The sequence below is a fragment of the Colossoma macropomum genome, unplaced genomic scaffold, assembly GCF_904425465.1.
Source record: "Colossoma macropomum unplaced genomic scaffold, Colossoma_macropomum, whole genome shotgun sequence".
NCBI classification, from domain to species: Eukaryota; Metazoa; Chordata; class Actinopteri; order Characiformes; family Serrasalmidae; genus Colossoma; species Colossoma macropomum.
The window spans coordinates 15,308,164-15,334,791 of record NW_023494787.1 but is presented as its reverse complement, the minus strand read 5'-3'; the positions used below and the strand labels follow the sequence as shown (position 1 = coordinate 15,334,791).

Below are 26,628 nucleotides of genomic sequence, written 5' to 3'. Positions count from 1 at the left end.
CATTCCAGACTGTGCCCAATTACAGCCATACTTCACAGGCAGTCTGCACTGTATAATAACAGCACTATACGCCGTTATCAAAACTGGTTCACAGACTAGTTATTTCTGCATCAGTAAGTCATTAAAAAACTGTAGTCATGTTTCCAAAATGATCTGTTTATTAACTCAATCAAAATACTTGTACAAATGCACACATACTTCTACTTTAAATCACCTTACAGGACTCATATCATGGAAAGCCATGCATTTTTCAGCCCTGTTAAAATTGCAAAAACATTCATTGCCCAGTCCATATGGAAACTGGACTGCGAAAACAGTCTGTTTTCAACTCCTTTGTTCTTGTAATGTCACAAAAAACAGCACATTTACACCTATTCAGCCTACAGCAGTTTAACCCCACCCATTCACACTGAAGTTATAAGGAGTGTTTCAGTCCAGACTGCTTTTCAAAAGAGGTATAATACAGAGCAGCCAATCAGAACAGTGCTTATTTACATATATCAATCTTACAGACACAATCACAGAAACAAACTGTTTAAACTCTATGAGATGAAGATAGAATGGAAAATGGTCATGTGAACATGAATTGTGGCTGTTTTTGCTACATAAACACACTGATATCAAAAGTGGATCTCAAGAAAAATGTGATATGGGCCCTTTACAGTAACAGACTGTCAGTATGAATGAAGCATGGCTGTGTGTGGGAGTAAAAAAGCAGGTGTGAGGTTTTTATAGACTGGAGCTGGAGCGATTCTGGGAGAATGGCTGTAATATGCTAGATGAAAGAGTCAGAGGATATAGTGACAGAATATGAAAAACTGCTGCTAGTCGTAACACAAAATAGGCATCCAATAGCAATTAGTGCCTATAGCTATCAAAATACTGATGTTTCTGTTTTCTGCAAGATGCAACAAGGTGAAAAAAGACAAGCAAACAAAAATCTATGTACATCACACCTTATGCTCACTTTACCTTTACAGTTCATATTGAGATAGTAAAGTGTGTATGCTCTCACAGGTTTAACCAAATATGAGGGAATAGGTCATTACCCAGTTAATGTTTCTGGCTTTACTGGGCAGTGTTCATCATTTTGGAATAACAGGACATCACTGTTCAGTCAAGCCCATTTTACAGAAGCACTGGGCCAAATAAACCAGAGAAGAACTAGTCATATGTTAGAAGTTATTACTGGCCAAGACAATTACAAGACTGAAACATCACCAAGCCTCAGACCTTGGTATCTGCTAAGCCTCCGAATTTTTTTCACAATGAAAATCAATTCCTCAATTTCTAAGCTTTGGAATCAATTCCACACAGTGACACTGAAGTTTGCCGTCAACTGCATGCACACAAATATTCTGCTGTCACTGTTTAGACAGCCTGTATGAAAAAATACATCCTTCCACAACACTGTATTTTACTTTAGCCAAGCAGAAAACACAGTAAAAGTTATTCGTTGGCTTACAATGGAACAACATTGCCAGTTACAACATATCCGGTTGTGTACCTTAAATAAGTAATATCTTTTCATAACCTAATGTTTGAAACAGAACAATAAAATAAAAAGCCCTGGAGACGAGACGGGGTGTGTGGAGTCAATACAATGTCAATCAACACACAATACAAGCAACAGATTATGGTGTAATTATGTTTCATGACTAAAGGTACTGAGATGTACCCTTGAGGGTACCACCCCGGTGACAAGAGGGGTACTGCCCCAGTGACAGTTTCAGACCTTTTTTTCTGAAAGTGTGGTCGGCCCTGTTAGTTAGTCAGTTTAGCTAGTTTTACCCTTTCAAATGGCCTTGCTAATGTAAAATATAATTCATATTTGCCCATATCTACACTCTCAGAAATAAAGGTATGAAACTGTCACTGGGGCAGTACCCCTCTTGTCACTGGGTTGGAATCCTCAAGGATACATCTCAGTACCTTTAGTCAGAGAACATAACTGTACCATAATCTGTTGAAATTATATTCTCTAAATTGTACTGACTCCACACACCCCGTCGCGTCTCCAGGCTTTTTATTTTATTGTTCTGTTTTAGAACATTAGATTATGAAAAGGTACCACCAATATGTACTTTTTTACCTGGGAAAAAATTATTTGAGGTACATAACTGGACTTTAAAACCACTGTTGTACCTTTGAGGGAACATTTACATTGTTTGTACCTCGATGAACGAAAAATGTACCTGCACAGAACCTTTATTTCTGACAGTGTTGGTTTCTGGAATTAAGATTATGATGTGAAATCAACTCAACCAATTCCCATTACTTGAAATTGGAATCAGAAACAACTCCAAACTGTTTGGAGTTGAACAGCCTTAGTGTCTGCTTTGGTGTTTTTCTTTGCAGGTTTTTTCTTTCAGTCTCAGACTAAAGAGGAGTTCAAGGAAAACCCTAACCCAGAAACTGGGCATAGAAAAATCGATCATTTGTAACGTCTAAACTAAGACAAAAACAAACAGTTGCACTTTTCAAAAAGGGGTTAAAAAAAACCTTTGAGCAACTCACAAACAACTTCAATGTTTATGAAACCACAGACACGTTCTAGAGCACAGGAACATTATGTTCACAAGAGACTCTGACAGTAAAATTATAAAGGCTCTGTCACAAAACACAAACCTCGCATCAACATCAAACGCCAAAAACACAAACACGAACACAGAACAAAGCAAAGTTTTATAGACAGGCATGATGAAGACACGCCTCCACCAGCGTGAAGGGAACATTAATGTGTGGAGAAACAAAACAAACTTCAGACAATCCAAGACACACACTGACGTTTTTGAGAAATATGGGTCCTAACAAGCGTCCACAGCAAATAAAAGCCTTATTTTCAGGAGGGCTCTCTATGTGAACATGCACTGCATCTATACTCTTACAAAAGATGGTTCTTCAAGGGTTCTTTAGTAAAGTCAATGGTTCTATATAGAACCATGAACACTCAAAGAACTATTTGCATGCACAACTTACTGGTAATCAATGCATGTAGCTACATAAAGTTGTACAGTATGTGCACAACATTGCAAAGAACAATGATGAAAATCACTCACCTTTTTGGTTTTGTCCATAGCCTTTAATATAGAGACGTTCAGGTCTTCTAAAGCAGCAAGAACATTTTCATATTCCCCAAGATGTTGAGAGAAGTATTCTGAGAATGACACATAAGAGTCATAATAAACAAAAATTTACAAAATTCCTCGACTTAATATTTTAAACTTATCGTTTTTATCATTATATTTGGCTGCTTTAAAGATGTATCCCATTGAGAGCAGTTGTGACTTGCCAAGCTAAAGCACAGAAAGGACACTTCAGTAGACTGATAGTCACCACAGAAGCACACTGTCTACGCAAAGAAGGACACAATGTCTTATCACTATCTCAATCATAAATTTAAAAAATCTCTTCTTACCACACAGCTCATCTGTGTCCACATTGCTGGAAGAAAAAGATCATACAGTTATTTCAGTCGTCCATAGATTCATAAACGCCATAGAGTCAGCATATGAGTTTCAATAATTAATAAGCTCAGTAAGTAATTAAAAGAACTATAGTTTTATGTTGGATACAGTTCAAAGGCTCAGCACTGATGTGTATATGGATCATTACACAGAACTGGTTCACAGTCAGAGATTAAAAAAACACATTTTGGATTTTTAACTAACTTTAGACTAAAATCCTTTCACTTTGAATGACCCTATGCTGTAATTATGTTTATTTTATTAAAATAAATGAGTGAACAGTCCATTTTGTCACACATTCATTTTCTGAACCGCTTAGAAAACCAGCGGTCACTGGGGAGGAAGGCAGGATACACCCTGGACAGCTCGCCAGTCCATCGCAGGGCAGACACACTGACATATGCATTCACACCTTGGAATTTAGCCTGTCCAATCGGCCTGACTGCATGTCTTTGGACCCGGAGGAAACCCACACAGACACAGGGAGAACATGCAAACTCCACACAGAAGAGACCCTGGTCACCTGGCCGGGAAACTGAACACCCTTCTTGCTGTGAGGCGAGGGTGCTATCCGCTGTGCCACCCCCATTTTGTCACTACACAAAAAATTATAACGTCTCCAAAACCTTACCAAATGTTTCGCAAATGACAAATTTAGCTAATTTTGAACAAAACTCAAAAACACCGGCCATTACATGACTAACAAACACAGCTTTGAACAGCTGTACACACAAATTTATGGGGCATATTTACTTCAAAACAATGTAACTGCTCACCATGTGGCCATGAGGGACAGGGATGCAGTCTCACTTCCTGCTCTAAAATGCAGGGGTGTGGCTAAAATAAGGCTTTGCCGATGGACTAAAACTCAATAGTGACATAAAAACATGAAACAGCAGGTTTTGAATTTTTTTTAATTAAACTCATGATGAATCTAAATCTTTCAGTTTCGTCTAATTCATAGCATCTTTTAAAAAACAAATACAAAAGAAATGCAAGTATTATTTTCACAAGTGTATATTTAGGGCTCAGGGTTTGGGACAGCCAGCTTCCAAAAGAAAGTGCCCTATAAATGATGCTTTTGTATACATTTAGCTTATTACTATCTCAGTCAATGCCTTGGGTTTAAATAGATCATATCATAATCCTTGTAAATATCTATGGTTTAATTACTTTATCATTTTTTATTATGTTTTTTATGTACTTACTTTACTTATAAAGACTCCAGGCACTTCTTGCAAATTTAACTGTGATTTCAAAACAGCACATTTAATTAAACTTAATCGTGAGTACACTTAACCTGTCACCTGTCCAGACAGTGTAGCCTCAAGCGATTTTTTATGGCTCATTATTCAATCACTGTATGCATCCTGTCATCTGCTGTTTTGTGCTAGATATGAATGGGTTAGAGCCATCATAATTCTGCTTTCAGCATTGCGGACTGTCAGATTTACGATGTGTGACAGTGATCTAGTAGCACTGTCTGCGTTTGCTGCCATCCTAGAGGCAGCACAAGCTCTGCGGTCAGGCAAACCCAGTGATCTGATGGGCCAGACGGCTAGCTGATGGTCTGGCTAGACCTGTTAGCAGGAGGCACAGCCTTCAATTAACATATTGATAGAACCACAAAACCTCAGAAGCCACCTAGGGTAAATCGCCAATAAGCCTAATATCACTCAATTTGTCTGTTAAATCAAAGAAAAAAAAGTCTCCCAGCAACGCGGACAGCAAACAACGCCACTCTGTGTCACGAAGCACTAAAAATAACAGCAGGATATCATATTACAGTAGCATAAAACACTAACAGAACTGAAAGTTTGTAGGGTTTAAAAGCAGAGGGTTTTAAACAATTTAAATCAAGTCAAGCATAACATCATTATTAAGCCTGTGCCACTGTCATGCTGAGCATGGAACAGACTCTGGAGGAGCACGGCTTTTTCTTATGCAACACACTGACTCAGTCTCCATAGACATACTTGCAACTAAATTACTTCAGTCTCCATTTGCTGACAAGGATACACTAAAACACTTATATAAGAGAATGTTTAGCACTTGCTGTTCAGAACCAAACATGATGCTTAAGTCATGATGATCTATGATCAGAAAGAATCTGCAATTTGATAAGAGAACATGCAGCAAGTGCTCATTTACAGAGATGACTTCCTTTAGCATTATTAAAGGAACTGAATGTTTTCGAACCACATGAAAACAAACACAACGTCTAAGTGAGGTCATTTAAATGCATGAAACACCCACTCTGCAACCTAGTGCTAGCTTTTTTTCTTTGCCTCATAAGGTCCTAGGGTTTATGCAGACAGTTGCCCTATTTGGATTACATACAATACTGTGCAAAAGTCAGAAACCATGCCTCTTTTATTAGATTTCCAGTCAAAATCTATCCTCGAGGAAGCCCAGTGTTTTGCAGCTATCACACAATACCTGGTTTGGCTAATCAATCTTTCATTAAATTCAATAAAGTCCAGGAGAAATCTGGAACCAAACTTTGTTCTTCAGACAAAGAAAATCTAGTTACTTTTTGATGTACTTTTATTTATTTGCAGTGTTTTTACAAGCACAAACACTTACTGCCAACATAAATGGTTTTCAATAATGTACCTAAGACCTTTAAACTGTATAGGTATATAGACAATTGCAGAGAAGCCTTAACAACTAAATATAATACTAAATTTTTCAATATTTAGTGGGTCCACCCTTTACCTTTATTAAAGCTTTCATTCGTTTCAGAAGACTTGCTTTTAGTTTTTCTAAGAAATCTGCAGGAATATTTTAGAAGGAATAGTCCTAGAAGCTGGTTTTGCATTTTATGCCTTTCTTAATCAAAATAATGTCAAACACATTCAATGATGTTGAGGTCTGGACTCTGGATGGTCAGAGAACAATCAGCAAATGTTCTTCTTTTCTCAGACAGCTACACATCTTTTCAAACATAGTGCTGAGTTGTCTTCTCACAGTGGAAGGATGGACAGAAACACCTGTGGATTTTTTCAGATCTGAAGCAGCTTGATTTTCTCCTCTCTGTCAAAGATGAAAGCTTTAAGTGCACACTTAAAATGATGGTTCTACAAGGGTTCTTTAGTAAAGAAAATGAGCACTCAAAGAACCCTTTGCATGATTAAAGAGTTAATCGTGAAAGGTTTCTTCAGATTGATGGAAAATGTGCTGTAGATGAAGCTTTTTGAAAAGGCTTCCATAGAGGATCAGAAAGGGTTCTTCTATAAGCCTGACATTGTAACAGTAGTAGAACACTTTTTGGTGCTATACAGAACCCATTTCAAAAAGGTTCTGTATAGAACCATCTACAGCAAATTCTCCATCAATCTGAAGAACGCATTCACCATGCAAAGAACCCTTCAATCATGCAAAGGGTTCTTTGAGTGCTTATGGTTCTATATAGAACCTTTTTCTTTACTAAAGAACCCTTGAACCCTTGACCCTTTAAGTGTACTCAGTTTATCTGATGGGGACAGTTTTGGGGGTCTACCAGGTCCTGCACAGTTATGAGTCTTATTTTTTCTGTCTTTTAATCATTAAAACTGTTTATTCACTTATTTTCCTTTGATTATTTTATATCTAATCTACTCAGAAATCCCTCTGAAAAATGAATAACTGGTACTTTATGCCCATTTTGATGGTAAATTAAATAAATAATGTGGTCTATGACTTTTGCACAATACTATACTTTGGCATATTTGAAAGTCCAGTAAAAATAAGCCGTTTCAGTGTGATTGATGTTGAATTAACAGCTTTTCTGAGTGCCGAAGCTGACAGAGAGTAATAGGCTTACTAAGCAATATACCTGCCAGTTAGGTGTGACATGGCAGGCGTGGGTGTTTAGTGTTTTCCTCCGAGCACATTGACATCTTTGACAGTTAATATCCAGTAGTTTAAAGGAACAGTCCAGCATTTTCCGCAGAAAAAAAAATCTTTTCAGAGTTAAAAGTATATAGGTGTTTTAAATATTAATGTAAATCTTTATTTTTTTATTAATTTATTTATTTGGTTGGTTGTTTATTGTTATTGCATTACATTAATATTGTGTCATAGTATTATTATTACTGTTGTTGTTGTTGTTATTGATAATTGATAATGTGTTTTATTTTTTGCACACCACCCTGCGATGGACTGGCGACCTGTCCAGGGTGTATCCTGCCTTCCGCCCAATGACAACTGGGATAGGCTCCAGCACCCCACCGCAACCCAGAAGGATAAGCGGTTTAAATGATGTATGTATGTATGAATGTATGTATTTTTTGCACACCAGTACAAATACTTTGTACATTTCTGTTAATTAGGCTGGTAAGTGCTTCACACAGGGCTGCATGATATGAACATAAAATGTGATGCTCAATAAAGCTGCTGTATATCACAATATGAGACGTGATAAATTATTATTAAAATAGTGTGCCAAAATTACAAAATCACCATTCAGCATTGCACAAAATTAAAAGCAATGAAATGTTAACAGCTGCTTGTATCAGAACTGCAAGCACGTTTTTGTGCCTTGAAAGGCTGAGAAACAGTCAACATTTACTTTGTACTGTGTCCTTGAGGTCTTGAAAGGCATAAATAAAGTGTTTTCCTTTCAAAGTGCTTTATAGTGATGCACGTTTGTTGTGAGAATAACCCTAATGTTTGAAGCATTTTTACAGGCTAGTAAATTACGTATTTATGGCAGAAACTCATATCGCAATTACAGTAAAATATGATGTAGCAGGCAGATCTAGCGTTCACTTTAAGTGAGTCAACCACAGAGCAATCAAATCCATTAAACTGTGCTTATTATCATTATAGAAGTAAACAGAAGACCACCAAACACTACAACAAAAAAGGTCTGCATCGAAGGTTATTGAAGTGTCTAATCTAAGTTTACGGGGTTAACTAATGTTATCAACAATGTGAATATACCCCGCACTAGCCCTGAATATAGATAAGGCTCTGTCTACCATGGCTGTCAGGTGTCAGGTTGGGTCTGTAGTGAAAAAGCCTCCTCGTAGTTCTCAGATGTTCCACACAACAGAGCCTGTGCTTATGACATTCGCTATCAGGCACAGGACTGTTGAGGGGGCAAGAGCTAAAAACAAGTAAGCTTCAGTACAGCCAACACAAACAGTGGCCATGATAGAGAGAGATTCTTTTTGCACCTTCTGCTCTGTCAACAAACATCAAAGCACCAGGACAAAGAGAGGAATTCGTGCTCAATCTATATTGTGCAGGTATGGAAATCTTTGGTAAGAAAAAGTCAACCCTCTGAATGTAGTCAAAATAGATGACAGGGCACCTACATACACTCACACCTACCTTGTGGGTGATATCAGATCATTTTCATATACATATCTGTAGATGCTGCTATATAAACATTTAAAAATATATAGAAATTGACACTGAATTTGAATTACAGAGAAATGTGACAAGCATTTGTATCTGTAGAGGGTTACAAATGCAATAAAATGAATAAAATACTGACGTTTTAGCTCAGTAGTACAGTGTCACCTAAACGTTTTGCTTTTCTGGAGTTCAGTAAATACATCAAATATCGGATTAAAACATTGGCCAAATCTAAACATCAGACAACCTTTTTCATTTTACAATTTCTGCCGATAACAATATGATTCCGATGTCATTGTGCAACCTTAATCTAGTGTAGACAAGATCACTAGAGGCAAGTCTGAGTAGAGACTGAGACCTGGACACATTGAGTCTGAGTCAAGACCAAGGCCAGGAGTGGTCAAGTCCAAAATAAGACAAAGACCAGATCAAGATTTTTTCAAAATATAAAACTGAAAAGAAGAAAAGAGGGAAGAAATTAAAAATCATTTGTAGTACATTGTACATTCATGATATATGAATAAATAACATTATATTTTATAATATTTTTAATATTTAACATTAAATGATACATAGCCTAAAAATATTATTATTATTATATTATTGTCTCAGTTTAACTTTGCATTGTAACTTTTGGAAGTAAATGATGGTGATTATTCTCTGTCTCTGCTATGAAACCTATTCAGAATCACAGCCTTAAGTCAACGGAATATAAACCAAACAACATTCATCCATTTTTCGCTATGAAATGAAAACACTGTGATAATAATATTCTGATCTGCCCTCAGGGGACATTTTAATTTTGGAACCAATGAGCATCAACAAAAATAGCACCCAATTAAACCATCATGGAATGATCAATTAGATTCTCAACAGGCAGTGAACAGATTTGATTTAAACATGTAGAGAAAAGACTGTTTCATTCTGTTTGAAGGTTTTGTTGATATTTAATCATGGTGAAAAAAAAAGTCCAGTTACCTCAGATGGAGGCCCTGCCCTCGACTGGTCTCAGCAACAATTTAAGAGTTCACCTTATCCCAAGACCAAGATAAGACCTAGTCCAAACGGAGCTGAGACCAGTACGAGATCAAGATACTCTCAAGACTGAACTTAAGTATTGCAACATGAGCCTAATCTACCCTCATTGTTCATTTTACCAGCTCCACTTGCTAAACAGGTGCATTTTGTAGTTCTACAATTACAGACTGTAGTCCATCTGTTTCTCAGCATACACTGTGTTAGACCCCTTTTACTCTGTTCTTCAATGATCAGGACCCTCACAGGACCACCACAGAGCAGGTATTATTTGGATCATTCTCAGCACTGCAGTAACACTGACATGATAGTGGACGTGTCACAAACAACAGTGTTATTGGAGTTTTTAAACACCTCAGTGTCACTGCTGGACTGAGAATAGTCCACCAAACAAAAACATCCACCCGACAGCGTCCTGTGGGCAGCGTCCTGTGACCACTGATTAAGGACTAGAGGATGACCAACACAAACTGTGCAACAGATGAGCTATCGTCTCTGACTTTACATCTACAAGGTGGACCAAAGTAGGAGTGTCTAACAGAGTGGACAGTGAGTGGACACGTCAGTGTCCCTGCAGTGCTGAGAATGATCCACCAACCAAATAATACCTTCTCTGTGGTGTTCCTGTGGGGGCACTGACCTTTCATTAGCAGGGTAAAAAGAGGCTAACAAATAAAGCAAATGAACAGATGGACTACAATCTGTAACTGTAGAACTACAAAGTGCACCTATATGCTAAGTGGAGCTGATAAAATGGACAACAAGTGTGGACAGAAGGAGGTGTCCTTAATACAGTGACTAGTGAATGTATATATACAGTCATATACAAAAGTTTGTACAAATTATATTTTGTCGATTTTCTAGGTGAAAATAAGTGAACATATACCTCTACAGGGAAAAACTTAAATATGGCACTTTTCTGCATATTGCATGCTTAATTTCTAGTTTGCCACATAAAAAAAATAAAACATGAAATATAAAATGTGCCAAAACTTTTGCACATTTTATCCAATATGTCAAATTCAGCAAATAAACAATAATTGTGCACTAAAATACGTCTACATCTGTTCTCTATAGAGGATATGTTAACTTATTTTCACAGAAAATTAACAAAACATGTAATTTGACAAATGGGTGCCCAAACCTTTGCGTATGACTGTGTATATATTGTAAAAAGCCACCTGCTCATCCAACATTTCTTCTGAAATCAAGGCGTTAACAGGGAGTTTGTTCCCCTGTTGCTGCAGTAACAGCTTCTACTCTTCTGATAAGGCTTTACATTAGTTGTCAGAACATTGCTGTGAGGCTGATGGCATTCAGCAACAGCAGCATTAGTGAGCATTATAAGTAATTGCTTTGGTGTTGAAATTACACATAGATACAGTAAACGTAAACAGGGAATACATAACTTATTTACTTACTCTGTATTATGAGTATCAATCGTATGGAAGAGCTCTTTCAGTTCATCTCCTGACAGAACTCCATCTGAGAAATAAGCCTTAAACTCCTCAAAGGACAACTTCCCATCATCTGTAAAAGCAAAACAAAGTGTTAAAGCATCAGCAGTGAGTAATTACTAAAAAAAATTCATCTATAGAAAAATAATTAACTACTTATTTAAAAATGTAATGGGATTACTTTGCTCATTACTTCCTGGTATTAATCTCATTATTCATTATTTTACATTACTTCTGTTACTCACTAAAACCCAAACACATGTGTACATATTAGAAAGTGCAGGGGCAAACCCAGTAGCCCTTTTCAGTACTTTGTTTCAAAAGAATTAATCAGTCACAGTAAACATCATTGGAAAAGCCTCTCACTATACTTGATGGTAATGCTTGATTAAAATTATTAACAGCTGATGTTGTCCACAAACCTAGAAACTAGTCAGTAGAAACAGTCCGAGAACAACCACCTTGAAATAAAATCTTGTAAAGCTTGTAGAGTTGTTGTAAAAATCTCATCTGTTTGGTGAGTGTGGGGCTCTGTCTTCTTCAGCACAGGGATTTTCTGTCTGTCAGTTTCATACTAGCATGATTAGGAGCCACAATTAGGTGACTGTTTGTTGAGTTTACAGATCTTGTTCTCGCTGTGCTGCTCATAGGATAAACTACAGTCATGTACAAATGTTTGCACCCCCCCTGGTCAAATTAATGTTTTGTTCGTGAAAATATGTTAACACATCCTCTACAGAGAACACACTCTATAATGGCATTGTTCTGCAGATTTTCATGCACAATTTCTGTTTATTTGAAGTTGGACATATTGGTAAAAATAAAACAAAAAATATAAAACATGCCTTAACTATTGGACAGGCTACATTTCCTGTTTTATTATTTTTTCCATTATGTTAAATTCAGCAAATCAACAGCAAGTATGTATTAAAATGTGCAGAAGAGTGTTCTCTGTAGAGGACATGTTAAAATATTTTCACATTCAAAATCAAAACGTACGGAGCCCTGCTGGTGACATCCCATATGAATAAAAACAATACAACTTATGACCATGACTGAATTATCTCATTCCCATGCCTTACTAAGTTGTAGCCATACACAATTTTTATTTATGTGGGATGTCTCCAGCAGGGCTCCGAAATAACGTTGTTTGATCAGGGGCACAGAAAAACTTTTGCATGCAACTGTATATAAAGGAAATTTATATTTTAAATGCATCACATGTAGGTAATATTGTTCTGTTAGAGACATTTGATTAACACAAGTAAGGAAATTCTTAAGTCAGTAACTGTAATGCGTAACAACACTGTGTTACAGGGAAAAGTAATTACATTACATAACGTTTTACTGTGTACATGTTACCCCAGCACTGTTAGGCAATCATATTCATGGCACGGAGCAGTGTTTTCAGTTCCAATTCTAGGGAGGGCAGGAGTCCAGCTTGGTGATTTGCTCCAACACACCAACTAAACCTTGTAATTAACTGATAAGTCAAATCAAATTGCGCTAAACTTCAGCTCTCCAGGATGTGAACAGACTGGCACAGGGTCAAGTGTAGAAAATACTGATGTGTATCTTATATGATGGGTTTTGAGTTGTTATTGGGAGTGAGCACTGTGTAGGTGTGGAAACAGAGATGCCCCACCATAATATAAGTGAGGGGGCAGTGAGCTTGTGCGCCTGTGCCCTCAGGTTGGTCTGCAAATGGTGACATACGCAAGTCCTGAGGTGAGTCATACCAGCATGCACTCAAAATAGCATGAACATAAGCATGACAGCACAGGCTACACACAACACAGCCACTAATTCTGAATTTAAAAAAGTGAGACTCATAGGAGGAGCATTGGAGGAAGGTGAAAGAATGGCAAGGGGAGTGATGGGGAGGAACACAGACCACTGTGAAATTTAGTTTTTACTGTGTTATGGCAAGTCATTTAGCAGTCATGTAAAAGAAGTCAGTGAAGTCTATAATTTAAAGCTGCACTTTGTAAGATATTTTGTTAAAACTGAAAGGGGTACCATTATGGAGAAAAAAAACTTGCTAAATATGGTGAGCGTTCACCGCTGTGAGTCGCCGTGTGAAGTGTGAAATAATAATTTAAAAGTCAGAGGTGTCAGTTCGGATTTCACAAAGAGTTTTTCAGAGCACGCTGTATGCCTTTATGTATTTATGCCTCACACACAGGCTCAAAAAGAAGGTCCAGCTCGATGTTTAGGTCTCAAATGCAAAATCAACATTATACTGGTGATGATATGATAATAGTATGTCATAGATAAGTCACATACATCCTCGGAAGACATTCGATCACCAAGTTTTGACTGAGTTCTCTTTGAATTCTCTTTCAACAACCACACAATCGTGAGATTCATTTGCTCGGTGGAGGGGTCTAAAGCACAACTGACATTACAAACTGTTTTAAGTAGTAAAAGATGTTTACATTCATTGGCACTTTTATATGTATTTATTAAACTGCACTTATTGCAAATAGAATCACTATCATCCATAAATGTTCAATACCCTCACGTGCAATATCACAGCTGCTACATTCTTTTATATTCACCCTTTTTTATTTTACTTCTTTATCATTTTAAATTATATAATTTTTATTATTTTATTCATTAAATTGAAATTATATAGTCTTTTCCTTTTAATATCTTGTATTTCATATTAGCTTATATTCTTCTTTTATTCCTAGTTTAATGTACCGTTAGGGTTGCTGCCCTATTTCATTGTATATTGTACATGTCATTGTTCATTGCAATGACAATAAAGTATCTTATCTCTCCTCATTTTACATGCAATTACACATTTCCACCAGAGAGGTCTCCAAATTCCTATATCTTACATAGTGTAGTTTTAAGTGGACCAAATACAACATGTGTTTGAGAAACGCAGATGTACAGATTAACAAATAAGGATTAACAAAGTTCTGTACTGACTGGGATGAACACAGAATGAATAGCCAGGTTACTGTTAGAAAGGTTCAATAACACTATAAATCTCCCAATATGAATTCTAAGTATCTCATTAGTCACAGATGTGCACAATATTTGCATGAAGTCCATACAATATTCTATTTTATTTACATACATGCATTTGAAAGATGCTCTAGTCTTATCCAAAGTGACTTTTTATTCAGATACAGATGTAGCTATATGTAGTGTTAGGAGTCTTGTGCAAGGACTTTGTGTTGGGTGGTGTGAACCAAACTCGACTAGGCTGCATGAAGGTTACACCAACCTACATAATTGTCATTTTCTGTTTATTTTATGGGAATTTGGGACTATCTAACAATATTACAACCTAACTACATCTTAGATCTGGTCTCAACTGCCCCACAAAAATACAATTATCAGTGCTGACATGCTCAGCAAAACTATCAGCTGAAGAATGTGCCTTGCATATAATTCTACAATTTGATCAACAAGACAAAATCTAAATTTCTCTACTCTCCTGTGAGAACGATGCCAGTCAAAGGTGGCCCAAGCATGCACTCACAGTGACATTTGTTTAGCGCCCAGTTTCCTGTGTAAAAGCGCTAAAATATTGACCGGCATTAAAAGAGGTACGGACAGTCCAGTGTTTCCATGACAACAGAGCAACAGCACTGGCGTGAGAGGGACAGTCGCACAGAGAAACTAAGTCTGCCTTGGCACGGGCTTATTGCCTGCAACATATATATTATGCATGCATGGACTCAATGAAGACTGAAAACGAAAGGTCTTACCGTTTTTGTCAGCTCTTCTCAATATCTGAAAAAGAAGAGAACATAATGATAATATAGCTGGATGTAGTAGTTCTCTGTTCTGTTAATTATGAGGAGATACTTCTGCACCATAGGGTTCAAATAATCTTTATCATTGGAGAGAGCTCTTACAGTGGTATTTAGTGCTGGGTGCTCTATCATCTATACAGGCACACCGCTAGTGGTATCACAAACAATTTTTAGTTTTAATGATATTGATTGATAACTAAAGCTCAACTGCAATGAATGTGGGTGCTCCAGATTGTTTTGAGAGGACAGTTTAACTGTTATAAGGTTGCTTTTGGTGTAATTTTAAGACAAGAAAATGGAACAAATCAGTCCAAGCTAGAGGCCACCCTTCATTTATTTAATTTCCACTCAAAATCCACTTGCATAAGGAAGAGGAAAGTAAAAGGAAAACAAGAGAAAAAACAGAAGCTTCCAAAACTGAAAAAAATGATTAAAACTATAGAGAAAATGGGACTCACTAACAACCGTGCAAGGCCTAGTAGACCACCAAAACTCAAAACCCTTCCCAAATAAGCAGAACGTAAAGCTTTCATCTTTGACAGAGAGGAGAAAATCAACCTCCACTCTTGATTCAGGTCTGAAAAAATCCACAGGTGTTTCTGTTTATCCTTCCACTGTGAGAAGACACTCCACGCTATGAGTCTGAAAGGATGTGTAGCTACCAAGGAGCTAGTGAGAGAAGGAAAGAGCCGAGAAGAAAAACTGCAAATGAAACAAAGAAGCTGAACAATGGGCATCCACCACAGAGCCCAGACCTGACCATCAGTGAATGTGGTTGGGATTACTTGGATCAATAAAGGGAGAAAATGCAACCAACTTCAAAGACTGAACTTTGATGGTGTGGAAAAATATCCCTGCAGATTTATAAAAAAAAAAAACTAAAAGCAAGTCTCCCAAAAAGAATGGACACTGTAAGAAAGTCAAAGTGTGGACACATAAACACTGAAAATGTCATATTATAGTTAGTTTTTGGAGATTTTTGTGTCATTGTCTGTTAAATATATGTTTGCTGCTCTTTTGATGCTGAAAACAGATGTACTTTTGAGTGGAAATGAAATGAATGGTGGTCTCTGACTTTTGTACAGTACTATGTGTCAGGTTTGTGGAACATTCTTTTGCCGTGGGTTCATTATCATCATCTTTATTAATGCAAACTCAAGTATCATCTAATACCATGATACTGTGATAAAATAATAGTGGTCTAATCTTACTGTAAAACAGTCCCTGAGCTCAGTGAAAGAGAGCTTTTAAGAACAGTCAGGAGTCAGGAGAAACTACAGTCCCCAAGCTCAGTAGCACTCTATTAAGTAGGATGTTATTTCACAGCAAGAATATTCACACTCTAAAAATTATACCGTGGTGTGTATGCCAAGACCACGCTGCATTTAGCCTCCTCCTGAGAGAAGAACTACTGCAAATCTATGCCACCACTATATTAGAGACCAATGCTTTTATTAACCCAACCCTTTTATTTTAACCAAAATGCCTTAATGTTTGTGTTTTTTTCCACAACATTTGCCACAGGAAGCATATCAGGCTTAGAAGCTGTAGCCCTAAATTTTTTCTTAAATGCAGTCCAATTCATCAAAACAGTGATTAATCTAGTAAACAGGCTCAGCAGTTACATCATCTTTTTCAATACAGTGGAGATGTGTGTCATCTTAGCCATTACGGCGGTGATGTCCACCACACGGTGACACAATATGTGAGAGCAAAAGTAAAAAACAAGGTTTCATTAAGTGACATCAATCATTCTTTGGCTCATCACGACACCAAGCGCATAGAAAGCCCAGTGGACTATGAACAACTGCTGTACACCACACAAAAAGCACTGGTACATTTTACCTGCTCACCAAAATCATGCTGAACAAATAAACTTTAGAAATGTAATTATATTAGAGACCAATGCTTTTATTAACCCAACCCTTTTATTTTAACCAAAATGCCTTAATGTTTGTGTTTTTTCCACAACATTTGCCACAGGAAGCATAATAGTAATTTTTACTTTACAGAATTGGAGACATGCACTTCTATGAGCAAGACAAAGAAAAGCCAAAAGAATAGTAAACATAAGCCTGAGGCACACCTTCCTCTGGTCCTCTAGAGGATTCTAGAAATCTCTGATCAAAGGGTTAATTCCATTTATTTTTCAAAAATTCAGCATAATTAAATCATTAATGTGTGTACAAAGTCATTCAGGGCGTGTTGTTGTGAAGTGCTCCATTGTGTAGAAACTGCAATCAAAGAGAATCATCACATTCAACTACATCAAAGAGAGTCATCACATTAAATGGTAAAATATTGGTTGATGCCATATTTTTAAATCCAATCATGGCACATGCAGGGCTTTGTGTGGCAAAATAGCACTGAAGATATATATATATATATATATATATATATATATATATATATATATATACATATATATATATATATATATATAGTAATGTTCTTCAATTATCAACATTACATGTGAGGATTGAGAAGATGTGGAGGTTCACTAGTGGGTTTGGATAGTGAATAAACTGGCTATTGGAGACAATGTGACTCCTGGTTCCTATCAGCACCACTGTAAAGAAATCAGAGATCAGAGTCGGTAAGTTTTTCTACAATGATGCATTTAACATCAAACTGCTCTGAATGACTGTTTACATCTCCAGCACGGAATTACACAGGATTTAAAAAAAATCAGTAGAAATCCTCTTTAAGTCTTACACAGAGGATAAAAACATCTGGATGAATTTCTGTTGTTTAAGCCCTGGCTGTCAATCTACACCTTCTTTTGCTTTTAAGTAATAATAATACTAATAATAATAATAATAATAATAATAATGGTAATAATAGTATTATCCATACAATAAATATGTGTACAATGCCATCATATAACCTAACGAGAATTCATATAACTCTTTAACACAACGTTAACTGAGTCTTTCAAAGTGCGAATAAACAGTCTGGAACACAGGATAACAAACACGATCTGTGACTCCACCATCATATTTATCATCAGCTCAGAGCCGACAGGGCGCTATAAATCATGTTCATTAGCACAACTCAACATTGTTTCCACAGCGAGCCGTTCAGTGCGTGCTGCCCTTCGTTCAGCGGTTCTACTCACATCCAGAAAGATTGACATTCCCTTCTTTAACTCCACTGGAGTGCTGGCTTCGTCCGACAGGGACTGCACCTCTTCAGAGCAATCCATTCTCATTCACTGCGAGGAGGAGAGCAGCACAGGCTAGCGGTCCCGGTGTCCTCAGTGAAAACCCCCTGTTCACCCACAGCTGTGGGAGGCAGAACTCACGCGCGTCCCCGCCTCAGTGCGCGCGACACAATCCACAGGTTCCACCGTTCTGTGCGCGCTCCCGCCTCAAAGCGCACGACACGTGACCGCCACACGCACTCACTCACTAACTCGCTCACTCACTCGCACACTCACTCACTCACTCACTCGCACACTCACTCACTGTCACTCGCTCACTCACTCACTCACTCACTGTCACTCGCTCACTCATTCGCACACTCACTCACTGTCACTCGCTCACTCACTCGCACACTCACTCACTCACTCACTCTCACACTCACTCACTCACTCACTCACTCACTTGCACACTCACTCACTCACTCACTCACTGTCACTCACTCACTCACTCACTCAATCACTCACTCGCTCACTCGCACTGTTACTCACTCACTCACTCACTTACTGTCACTCACTCGCTCACTCACGCACTGTTACTCACTCACTGTCACTCACTCACTCACTTACTCGCACACTCACTCACTCACTCACTCACTGTCACTCACTCACTCACTCAATCACTCACTCACTCGCTCACTCACGCACTGTTACTCACTCACTCACTCACTTACTCACTCACTCACTCACTCCCCTTGCTCACGCCAGTCACCCGATTCTTTACAATGCTTTTTCTTCTCATTGTCACAAGAGGCGATTTAATCAATAATGGAAAAACACTTTACAATCAATATTAAAGTCGATGCGCTTTGGTCTCTTAGGGTGAGGGTGTGGCTATTAAATACTGTTGCATTAAACAGTACACAAAGATGTTTCTTCAAGGGTTCTTTAGTAAAGGCAATGGTTCTATTTAGAACGATGAGTTCCATATAGAACCATGTCATGCTTAAATGCTTCCTTGCATGGTGAAGTGGTTCTGTATAGCACCAAAAAGGGTTTTTCCATTGTTACAAGCTAGAACCATGAACACTCAAAGAACCCTTTGCATGATTAAAGGGCTCTTTGCATCGTGAAAGCATTCTTCAGATTGCTGGAGACTGTGCTGTAGATGGTTCTATATAGAACCTTTTTGAAAAGGATTCTACATAGCACCAAAAAGGATTCATCTATTGTTACGATGTCAGGCTCGTTACAACAGAAGAACCCTTTTTTGGTGCTATATAGAACCATTTTTGTAAAAGGTTCTAAATATAACCCTATATTACACATCCTCCATCAATCTGAAGAACCATTTTACCATACAAAGAACCAAAGAACCTTTAAAGGCACAGTATACAATTTCAGTCCATTACACTTTTTTGTCAAATTCAGTGATTGTTTCCTCACGGTCCACTAGCTGTCCGTTTGCGCACTGGGAAGGGGAGGGGCTACGTGCTGAACACATATTGTCAAGAAAGAGATGGAGAGAAATAACCAAAGAGGAGAAGATATGAAGAACAAAGATTGAGAATGAAGGTCTTAGATCAGGCAAGGGCGTTTTTAACAGTCGAGGGACCTCTGAGAGTTGACGAGGCTGTAGTTTGCATTTTCCCATTCCACCTTAAATTGTGCAGCAGTTCCATTCTGGAGTCTGAGGCACCTGAATGGAACTGCTGCACCATTTAAGGTGGAACATGAAAATTCAAACAAGAAGCTGGAGAAAAAGAAGCTGACTTCAGCTTCATCGAGGGTTAAAAGGCATGATAAGGGATGAGAAGTGTGCTCTGTTTCTACTCGACATGTGAATAACACTAACCTATTTTTGCTGTTTCACAGAACCAATAGGTCAGTATTGTTTTGTCCCGTTTTCTAATGTTTGTGATAGCAACAATACTCTGTCTTTGTTCGCTCTAACATTGCGTCATGGTATTTGTCTAAATAGAACCATTGCCTTTACTAAGGAACCTTTGAAGAACCATCTTTTTCATAAGTGTACATTCTATGTAAATTGTTTTCATTTAATTTTGTCCTTTCATTTAACTAGACTATGCATAACACTGCTGGCGAGCAGCATCTATGAGCTGTTAGCTTCCATTTGCTAGTTGCATGGCTAATGTTGGCTTGTTATTCAAATTTTCCGTTCCATCTTAAATGGTGCTGCAGTTACAGTCTGGCGCCTGGAGGTGGTGCATCATAACACTGGTATGTGGGAATAAAACACAGTGTAAACGCTCCAAGTTAAAAGGACAAAACAAATCCAAAGTCACTGTCCAGGTTTCATTTTACCATAGAATGTATCAGAATAACTTAACTTATTGTAGCATGTTCAGCGAATGTGTGTTAGTTTTAGGTTGATTGTTATGTTAAGTTTATTCTTCAAAGACTTCCAATTTTTCAATAAATCACTAATCTACCTTCTAAATAATGTACCATCTAATTAACGCTTTACTGCTAAATGGTTTCACTGGATACGTTTTCAGAAACAGAGTTCACAGAAGGCAGGCAAATTCATCAACAAGTCATAAACTGTAGTAAAAAATTAAAAAATTAAAATTTTGAAAGAATTAGCGAGGCCTGCTTAGAAACATGGCTCAGAATTATACAAAAAAAAGCCAAGGGTAAAACCAGAGCCAAATTAATATAACAAACTAGTGGGGCTAACCTGCTGTAGCTAAAAAGGTGGACATATGTAAACACATTGGAACTATTCGTTCAAACAGGCCAATTTTGGAGCTTAGTTTCCATATATGAACTGACTGGACTGGACTGGACTGATGATTAAATGACATGTTTCAAAATATTGGCATTTACATACATTTATATAATACATATAACTCTTTTATTCAACAAAACAGAGGAAAGTTCAGTTTGCATGATGCAAGTCCTTTAACTGGTCCGTAACTACCAACACATAGATATGTAAAACTGCTGTATGTCCCATTTCTCTCTCCAGATGAACATGTGGACCAAACGCATGTCCACCTGTAAAAGAAACTCGGGCAGCTCTCTCTGATGGGACTATAGGTAGGGGGCTTAATAACAGCCTCTTCTCTTCTGGGAAGGTGTTAAACTAGATGTTGAAGTTGTTTGATTGCATTCACTCATTAATGAAGTCAGGTACTGATGATGCATGATTAGTTCTGGATTAGAAAGGTATTAATGGAGCTCCACCTTCAGTTCCACTGCTCCACATAGGGCCCAATGCCTTTGCTTGGTATCAGGCATGGTGACCTTAGGTTCCTACATGGCTGCTCCAGAGCATCCCGTTCTATTGGCAGTGCTTTTCTTTTGAATGTATAGCATCTACAGAGATGTTAAAAAGGAGGACTTATAAGGGCTTTGGTGTCTCACACCTGCCAGCACAAGGCTACATAAGTAAGTCTGCATTAAAACATGGGAAGTGTGCAAAGTCTACATTACATCACGTAATTTTAGGGTCGGGTACCTAATGTCATATTTTAATGATATATAGTAGGTTGAGTAGGTAAAGTAGGTTGAATTGGAATAAGGTTTCCAGGTGTACTCAAACTTGTAACATGTATACAGGCCTGCAGCTGGTCATAAATGTCCGAGTGCTGAAAAATATATTTACACAGCGACATCTTGTGGTGAAGCATAGTAACACCAAATAAGCTTCCAATGATTACAACTTCCTGATCTCATTTCTGAATTGTATGCTAGATAAAAAAAAAATACTGCACATTTATACTCTATTACTTTATATTACTTACATTACTAAGCATTACTTACTGACTGTTGCACTGCTCTGTTCTTTTCTTCTTTTTTCTTTTTCAAACTTTCAAAATGAATTTTCCAATGCTAAATTTCTTGCATTTTAATAATAACATTTCAGTGCTAACAAAGTTTACATTGAAGCTTTTGTGCAGTAATATTGCCTGTTTATTGATAAAGATTTAATATAAAAGAAAACATTAGAGAAATCAAAATGGTAAAGCATTTTTTGCCAGAGATCCACTTTTGTGTGATTTTATTCACCAAAACCAGTCTTGAAGAGCCTATATCATTCATTTTTCTTGTAATTTATTTTTTCTTGATGATGTTTTTGGGGTTTTATGTGTTTAAATTCATTTCTACATGATGATTTTTCAGCCTTTTTTTTAGAATTCCACATGCTGTTTTTTGTTACTGTGCCTTTAAGTGTGAAATATGTAAATGAGGTCTGTTCTGATTGGCTGCCCTCATTAAAAAAAGGAGTCTGAGCTTAAGCACTCCTTATAACATCAGTGTGAATAGGCGGGGATAAACTGCTGTAGACTGAATAGGCAGATACAGGTAAATGAGTTGGTTTTTGTGACATCATGAAAACAGTGACTTCAAAACAGGCTGTTTTTGAAGCTTAGTTTACATATATGGACTGTATGGACCCGGGGGGTGAATGGTATGTTGTGAAACTTTAACAACTATGTAGTACACTACATAGAATGGTGAGAAAAACTTTTTCCATGATACGGAACATTTTACACGACTATTTTTGAACCATTAAAAGTGTTTTGTGCAGTTATAGGGCTTGTTTATTTGTTATTAAAAAGTAAGAGAATACATTAATGTTTTAAAACTGTTCAAATATATAGCTTCAAAGCTGATTAGCAACAAGCTTCATCAGAAGGCAAGTCTTCAGGATGTCAGGCCTTCAGAGAGGATCTTGCATAATCTTCATAATCTGAAACAGTCATTTGTATGTGAAACTAACAGATGCAGTGCAGCTGTACCAGATAATGATGTTATCTTTTATATAAATATCCTGGCTGTTCATACCAAACTTGACCTGTGGCAAGGAGATTACACATGTATCTCAGTGACACACCCTTACAAATTTCCGCTTTATAGCTGTGACAAGGTCTGTAATTGACTGTATTGATTCTGACCTCACTGCCTGCGTTCAATAGGTTTATTTGACTCTCATAAACTGAAAGGGCCCTTCACGGAAAGCTGAATTTTCTTCGCTATTGTGAAATGTAAGTTTGATGTAGTATGTAAACATTGGTAATGTTTCTAAATGTACCATTCACTCTCCAGTCCACACAGTCCATACCTGGAAACTATGCTGCAAATACAACCTGCTTTTTGTGATGTCAACCTATGACATATTTAGCATATATCAGTTCATATAGAAGTTATAAGGAGTGTTTTAGCCTAGGCTGGTTGTTGAATGAGGTCTGATACAGGACAATCAATCAGAAAAGAGGTAATTGACTCAAAGTTGTATGCAAACGTTTAGGCACCCCGATCAGATAATGTGTTTTGTTGATTTTGTAAGTGAAAATAAGTCAACACATCCTCCACAGAGAACACGCTTCTATAGATTAAATGTACAGTTATGTTTTTTTTTTTTTGCTCAATTTAATAATTGGGGGGCGGGGGTAAGAATGTGGCCTGTGTGAAAGTGATGGCACATTTATATGTTTTATGCTTTTCATATCAGCATATACATAGAAATTTTGCACTAAAATTTGCAGAAAAATGTCAAATTCGTTCCCTGTAGAGAATGTGGTAACTTATTTTCACTTTCACTTTTTCACTTCAAAAGCAGCAAAACATGACAATTGACTGAGGCTGTTCAAACTTTTGCAAACGACTGTAAATAAATGAAATGAAAACACAGAAGTGTGCATTAATTATATATATATATATATAGTTTAGGTGTCTTCTCAAAGCAGTGTGCATATCAGTTCAGGACAGCTTGAACAAAATCTGTTGATGAACAAATTATTGCATTAGTCAGTGTACACCTCTACATCGTATTAGTTTCAGTATAAACAACTACAAAAAGCAAATATGAAGCTAATACAGTAATGTCATTGTGTGTCCACTCGTTTTCCTTAAAAACACCAATGATATACTCAGCCCATCGTCTGTGTCAGGATAAAACCTTGTATCTCCATTTTTGTCTTTCTTTTTTATTTATTATTTATTTTAACACAATTTGAAAGTGACAGTCAGACATTATGTGACAATTTCATGATGAACAGACCAATAGAAATGCTCCTGAATTACTTGGAATAAAATCTTTTTGCATTAACTTCCATTAAAAGTTAACAATGTTTATTCCTTCTCCTGTAAAGTTACCATTTTTAGAAAGTTTTTTGTTCAGACAGCAACAGAATACAAACTTATAAATGATTACGTTGTAACACACCCCACACTCCCACCCTCCTAAGCGTACTCTTGTCCCCTCTCCCATCCCCTTTTGGCCAAACCATGTGTACAATCCTGGACACATCAGTGCTATGCACTCTTGTGTGCAGTTAGAGGGTGGAGTGCACATCAGTGGCACAAAAGTGGTCAAGCAGGTCCAAACAATAGGAAATAACAAAGCAGGTGTTAGTAAAATAAATACAAAACCTTTTTAAAAGAAATTGAAAATGTCTGCAGGATAGTATGTGTGTGCATCAGTGTGTACATCTGGCCCACACATGTGCTCACACTGACGTACACACTCCACAAGTGCGAGATTTCCAGAAAATAAGTATTCAGTTAGAAACTTTTTGTTTTGTTTTGTCAAATGTATCAATAGAAATGGACCAAAGTTACTTAGTATCAAATTGGTACATTAACTGGTTTGTGAAACTCACCACTGAATTGAGATTGTATGTTTTTTAATGCCAAGAAGTAATTAGAGCTACAGATAATAGGCAAGAAACAGATAGACACAAGAAAACAGATAGACATTCATTGCCTGGGGTGCAAAAAAAAAGAAGCAAAATATACACATAACATTAAAATCTTTGTTTGCATTGAGTGTCTTTAGTGCTTCCTTGTTTTCCGAGTGCTTCATAAGGTTGACGTATTGAATAAAATCTTCCAATAACTGCATGAAGTTTGGAAAGAGCCCTTTTTGCTTTGTGAATGTAAAAATTCCTTAATATGAGAAACAAGTGTATGATGTACAGTTTTTCTACCCCCGGCCACATAATCACATATATGAATTCTTACTGTAGATCATGTTTTAACTTATTTTCACTTAGATAATCAGCAAAACATCATCTGACTGGGTGTGTTGAAACTTTTGCATACGAGAGTCATTCCATTAGATCTTCTTTCACATAAAGAAATCATTTTTTGTCCTGCAGAGTTTCTGTTATATATTGTTCTTACCAAAAAAAATAAATAAATAATGAACACACACTGAACTTGTGGCAGAGGGTAATGTGACAGGGCGGGATATTTCATGCAAAACTGCCACACTGCCTGTTGTCAAGCTTAGACCTTTTTACATCAGCTTTTCAACAGTTAATTAACAGTTAACATGATTACTTGTTACATTACTTTTCTGTGACTCTTCGATGTGTATTTTGACCTCTTAGTTTGTCGGGTTTATTACATACTAAGGCTTATCGTTCAATAACTACTCTGACTACAAAGCAAACTAAGCTTTTCTTAAGTTGTAGAAATGTGGAATAAAACTTTGGGCCCTCCGGTGAGCCCTGGCTATTATTGGATTAAAAGGACATTCGTTTTACAGCTACATACATCTGTGTTTAAAGCAAATACCAGCATTCTTAAGAACATATATAACAAAAACATTAACAACATTAATGACAAACTTTGTAAGTTTGATAACTTAATTAAGATATTGCACATACAGCTGTTATTTGTTAAAAAATGTCATGATCCATGTGACGTGTGTGTGTGTGTGTGTGTGTGTGTGTGTGTGTGTGTGTGTGTGTGTGTGCTTGTTTGTCTTGCTATCCTTGTTTTTGCACAAGTGATGACATTTAGCTGGTTCTTACTTGAGCATGTGCTGTTTTCACCACAAATTACTTTTCACTGGGGGGGCAGAAGGACTGCCTTTTGGATACCAAAGTTAGCATTAGGTTTAGGTTTGGATACTGAGATTAGGGTTAAGTTTAGGTTTAGATGCTAAGGTTAAGTTAGGGTTAGGTTTCTGAGGTTGGGTTCAGGTTTGGATTCTAAGGTTAGGTTTAGATTTATATACTGAGGTTAAGGTTGGTGTTGGGTTTAAGTCTGAATTCTGAGGTCAGGGTTAGGTGTAGGTGTACTGTAGGCTACTTGGCTCAGGAATACAAAAATCTATAGAAATCATTGGAAGTTCCCACAAGTCATGTAAAACAACGTGTGTGTGCGCGCGCGCGCGCGCGCGTTTGTCCACCTCTCGCGATACGAAAAAGATCACGTGTGCCCCCACGGAGCGACGCGACCGCGTGGCATTGTGGGAAACAAACAGAGGTGCGATTTGTGGTCGGAGAGCATCTCGAGCGCCTCTGTGATTTACTGTCCGAAACCGAGGGCTCAGTTACAGCGTCTGACCGACTGAACATCAGCGCCGCCGTTTTCACTTACTTTAACGGCGATCGGTGAAACGGAATGACTCACCACGATGGATCAGC

At 37.4% G+C, this 26,628-nt stretch overlaps 1 protein-coding gene across 1 annotated transcript in view; it reads right to left on the bottom strand.

Moving 5' to 3' along the window:
* necab1 (N-terminal EF-hand calcium binding protein 1) overlaps positions 1-18,444 on the bottom strand; it is a 51,115-nt gene extending 32,671 nt beyond the window's left edge. Inside the window, exons 1-5 of the mRNA XM_036566236.1 lie at positions 18,200-18,444; positions 15,034-15,058; positions 11,270-11,378; positions 3,419-3,444; positions 3,060-3,157 (exon numbers count right to left, since the gene is read on the bottom strand). Coding sequence (XP_036422129.1) covers positions 3,060-3,157; positions 3,419-3,444; positions 11,270-11,378; positions 15,034-15,058; positions 18,200-18,292 — 351 coding nt within the window. The 5' untranslated portion in view covers positions 18,293-18,444. The remainder of the gene's footprint in view (positions 1-3,059; positions 3,158-3,418; positions 3,445-11,269; positions 11,379-15,033; positions 15,059-18,199) is intronic.
* Between the last annotated feature and the right edge of the window lie 8,184 nt (positions 18,445-26,628).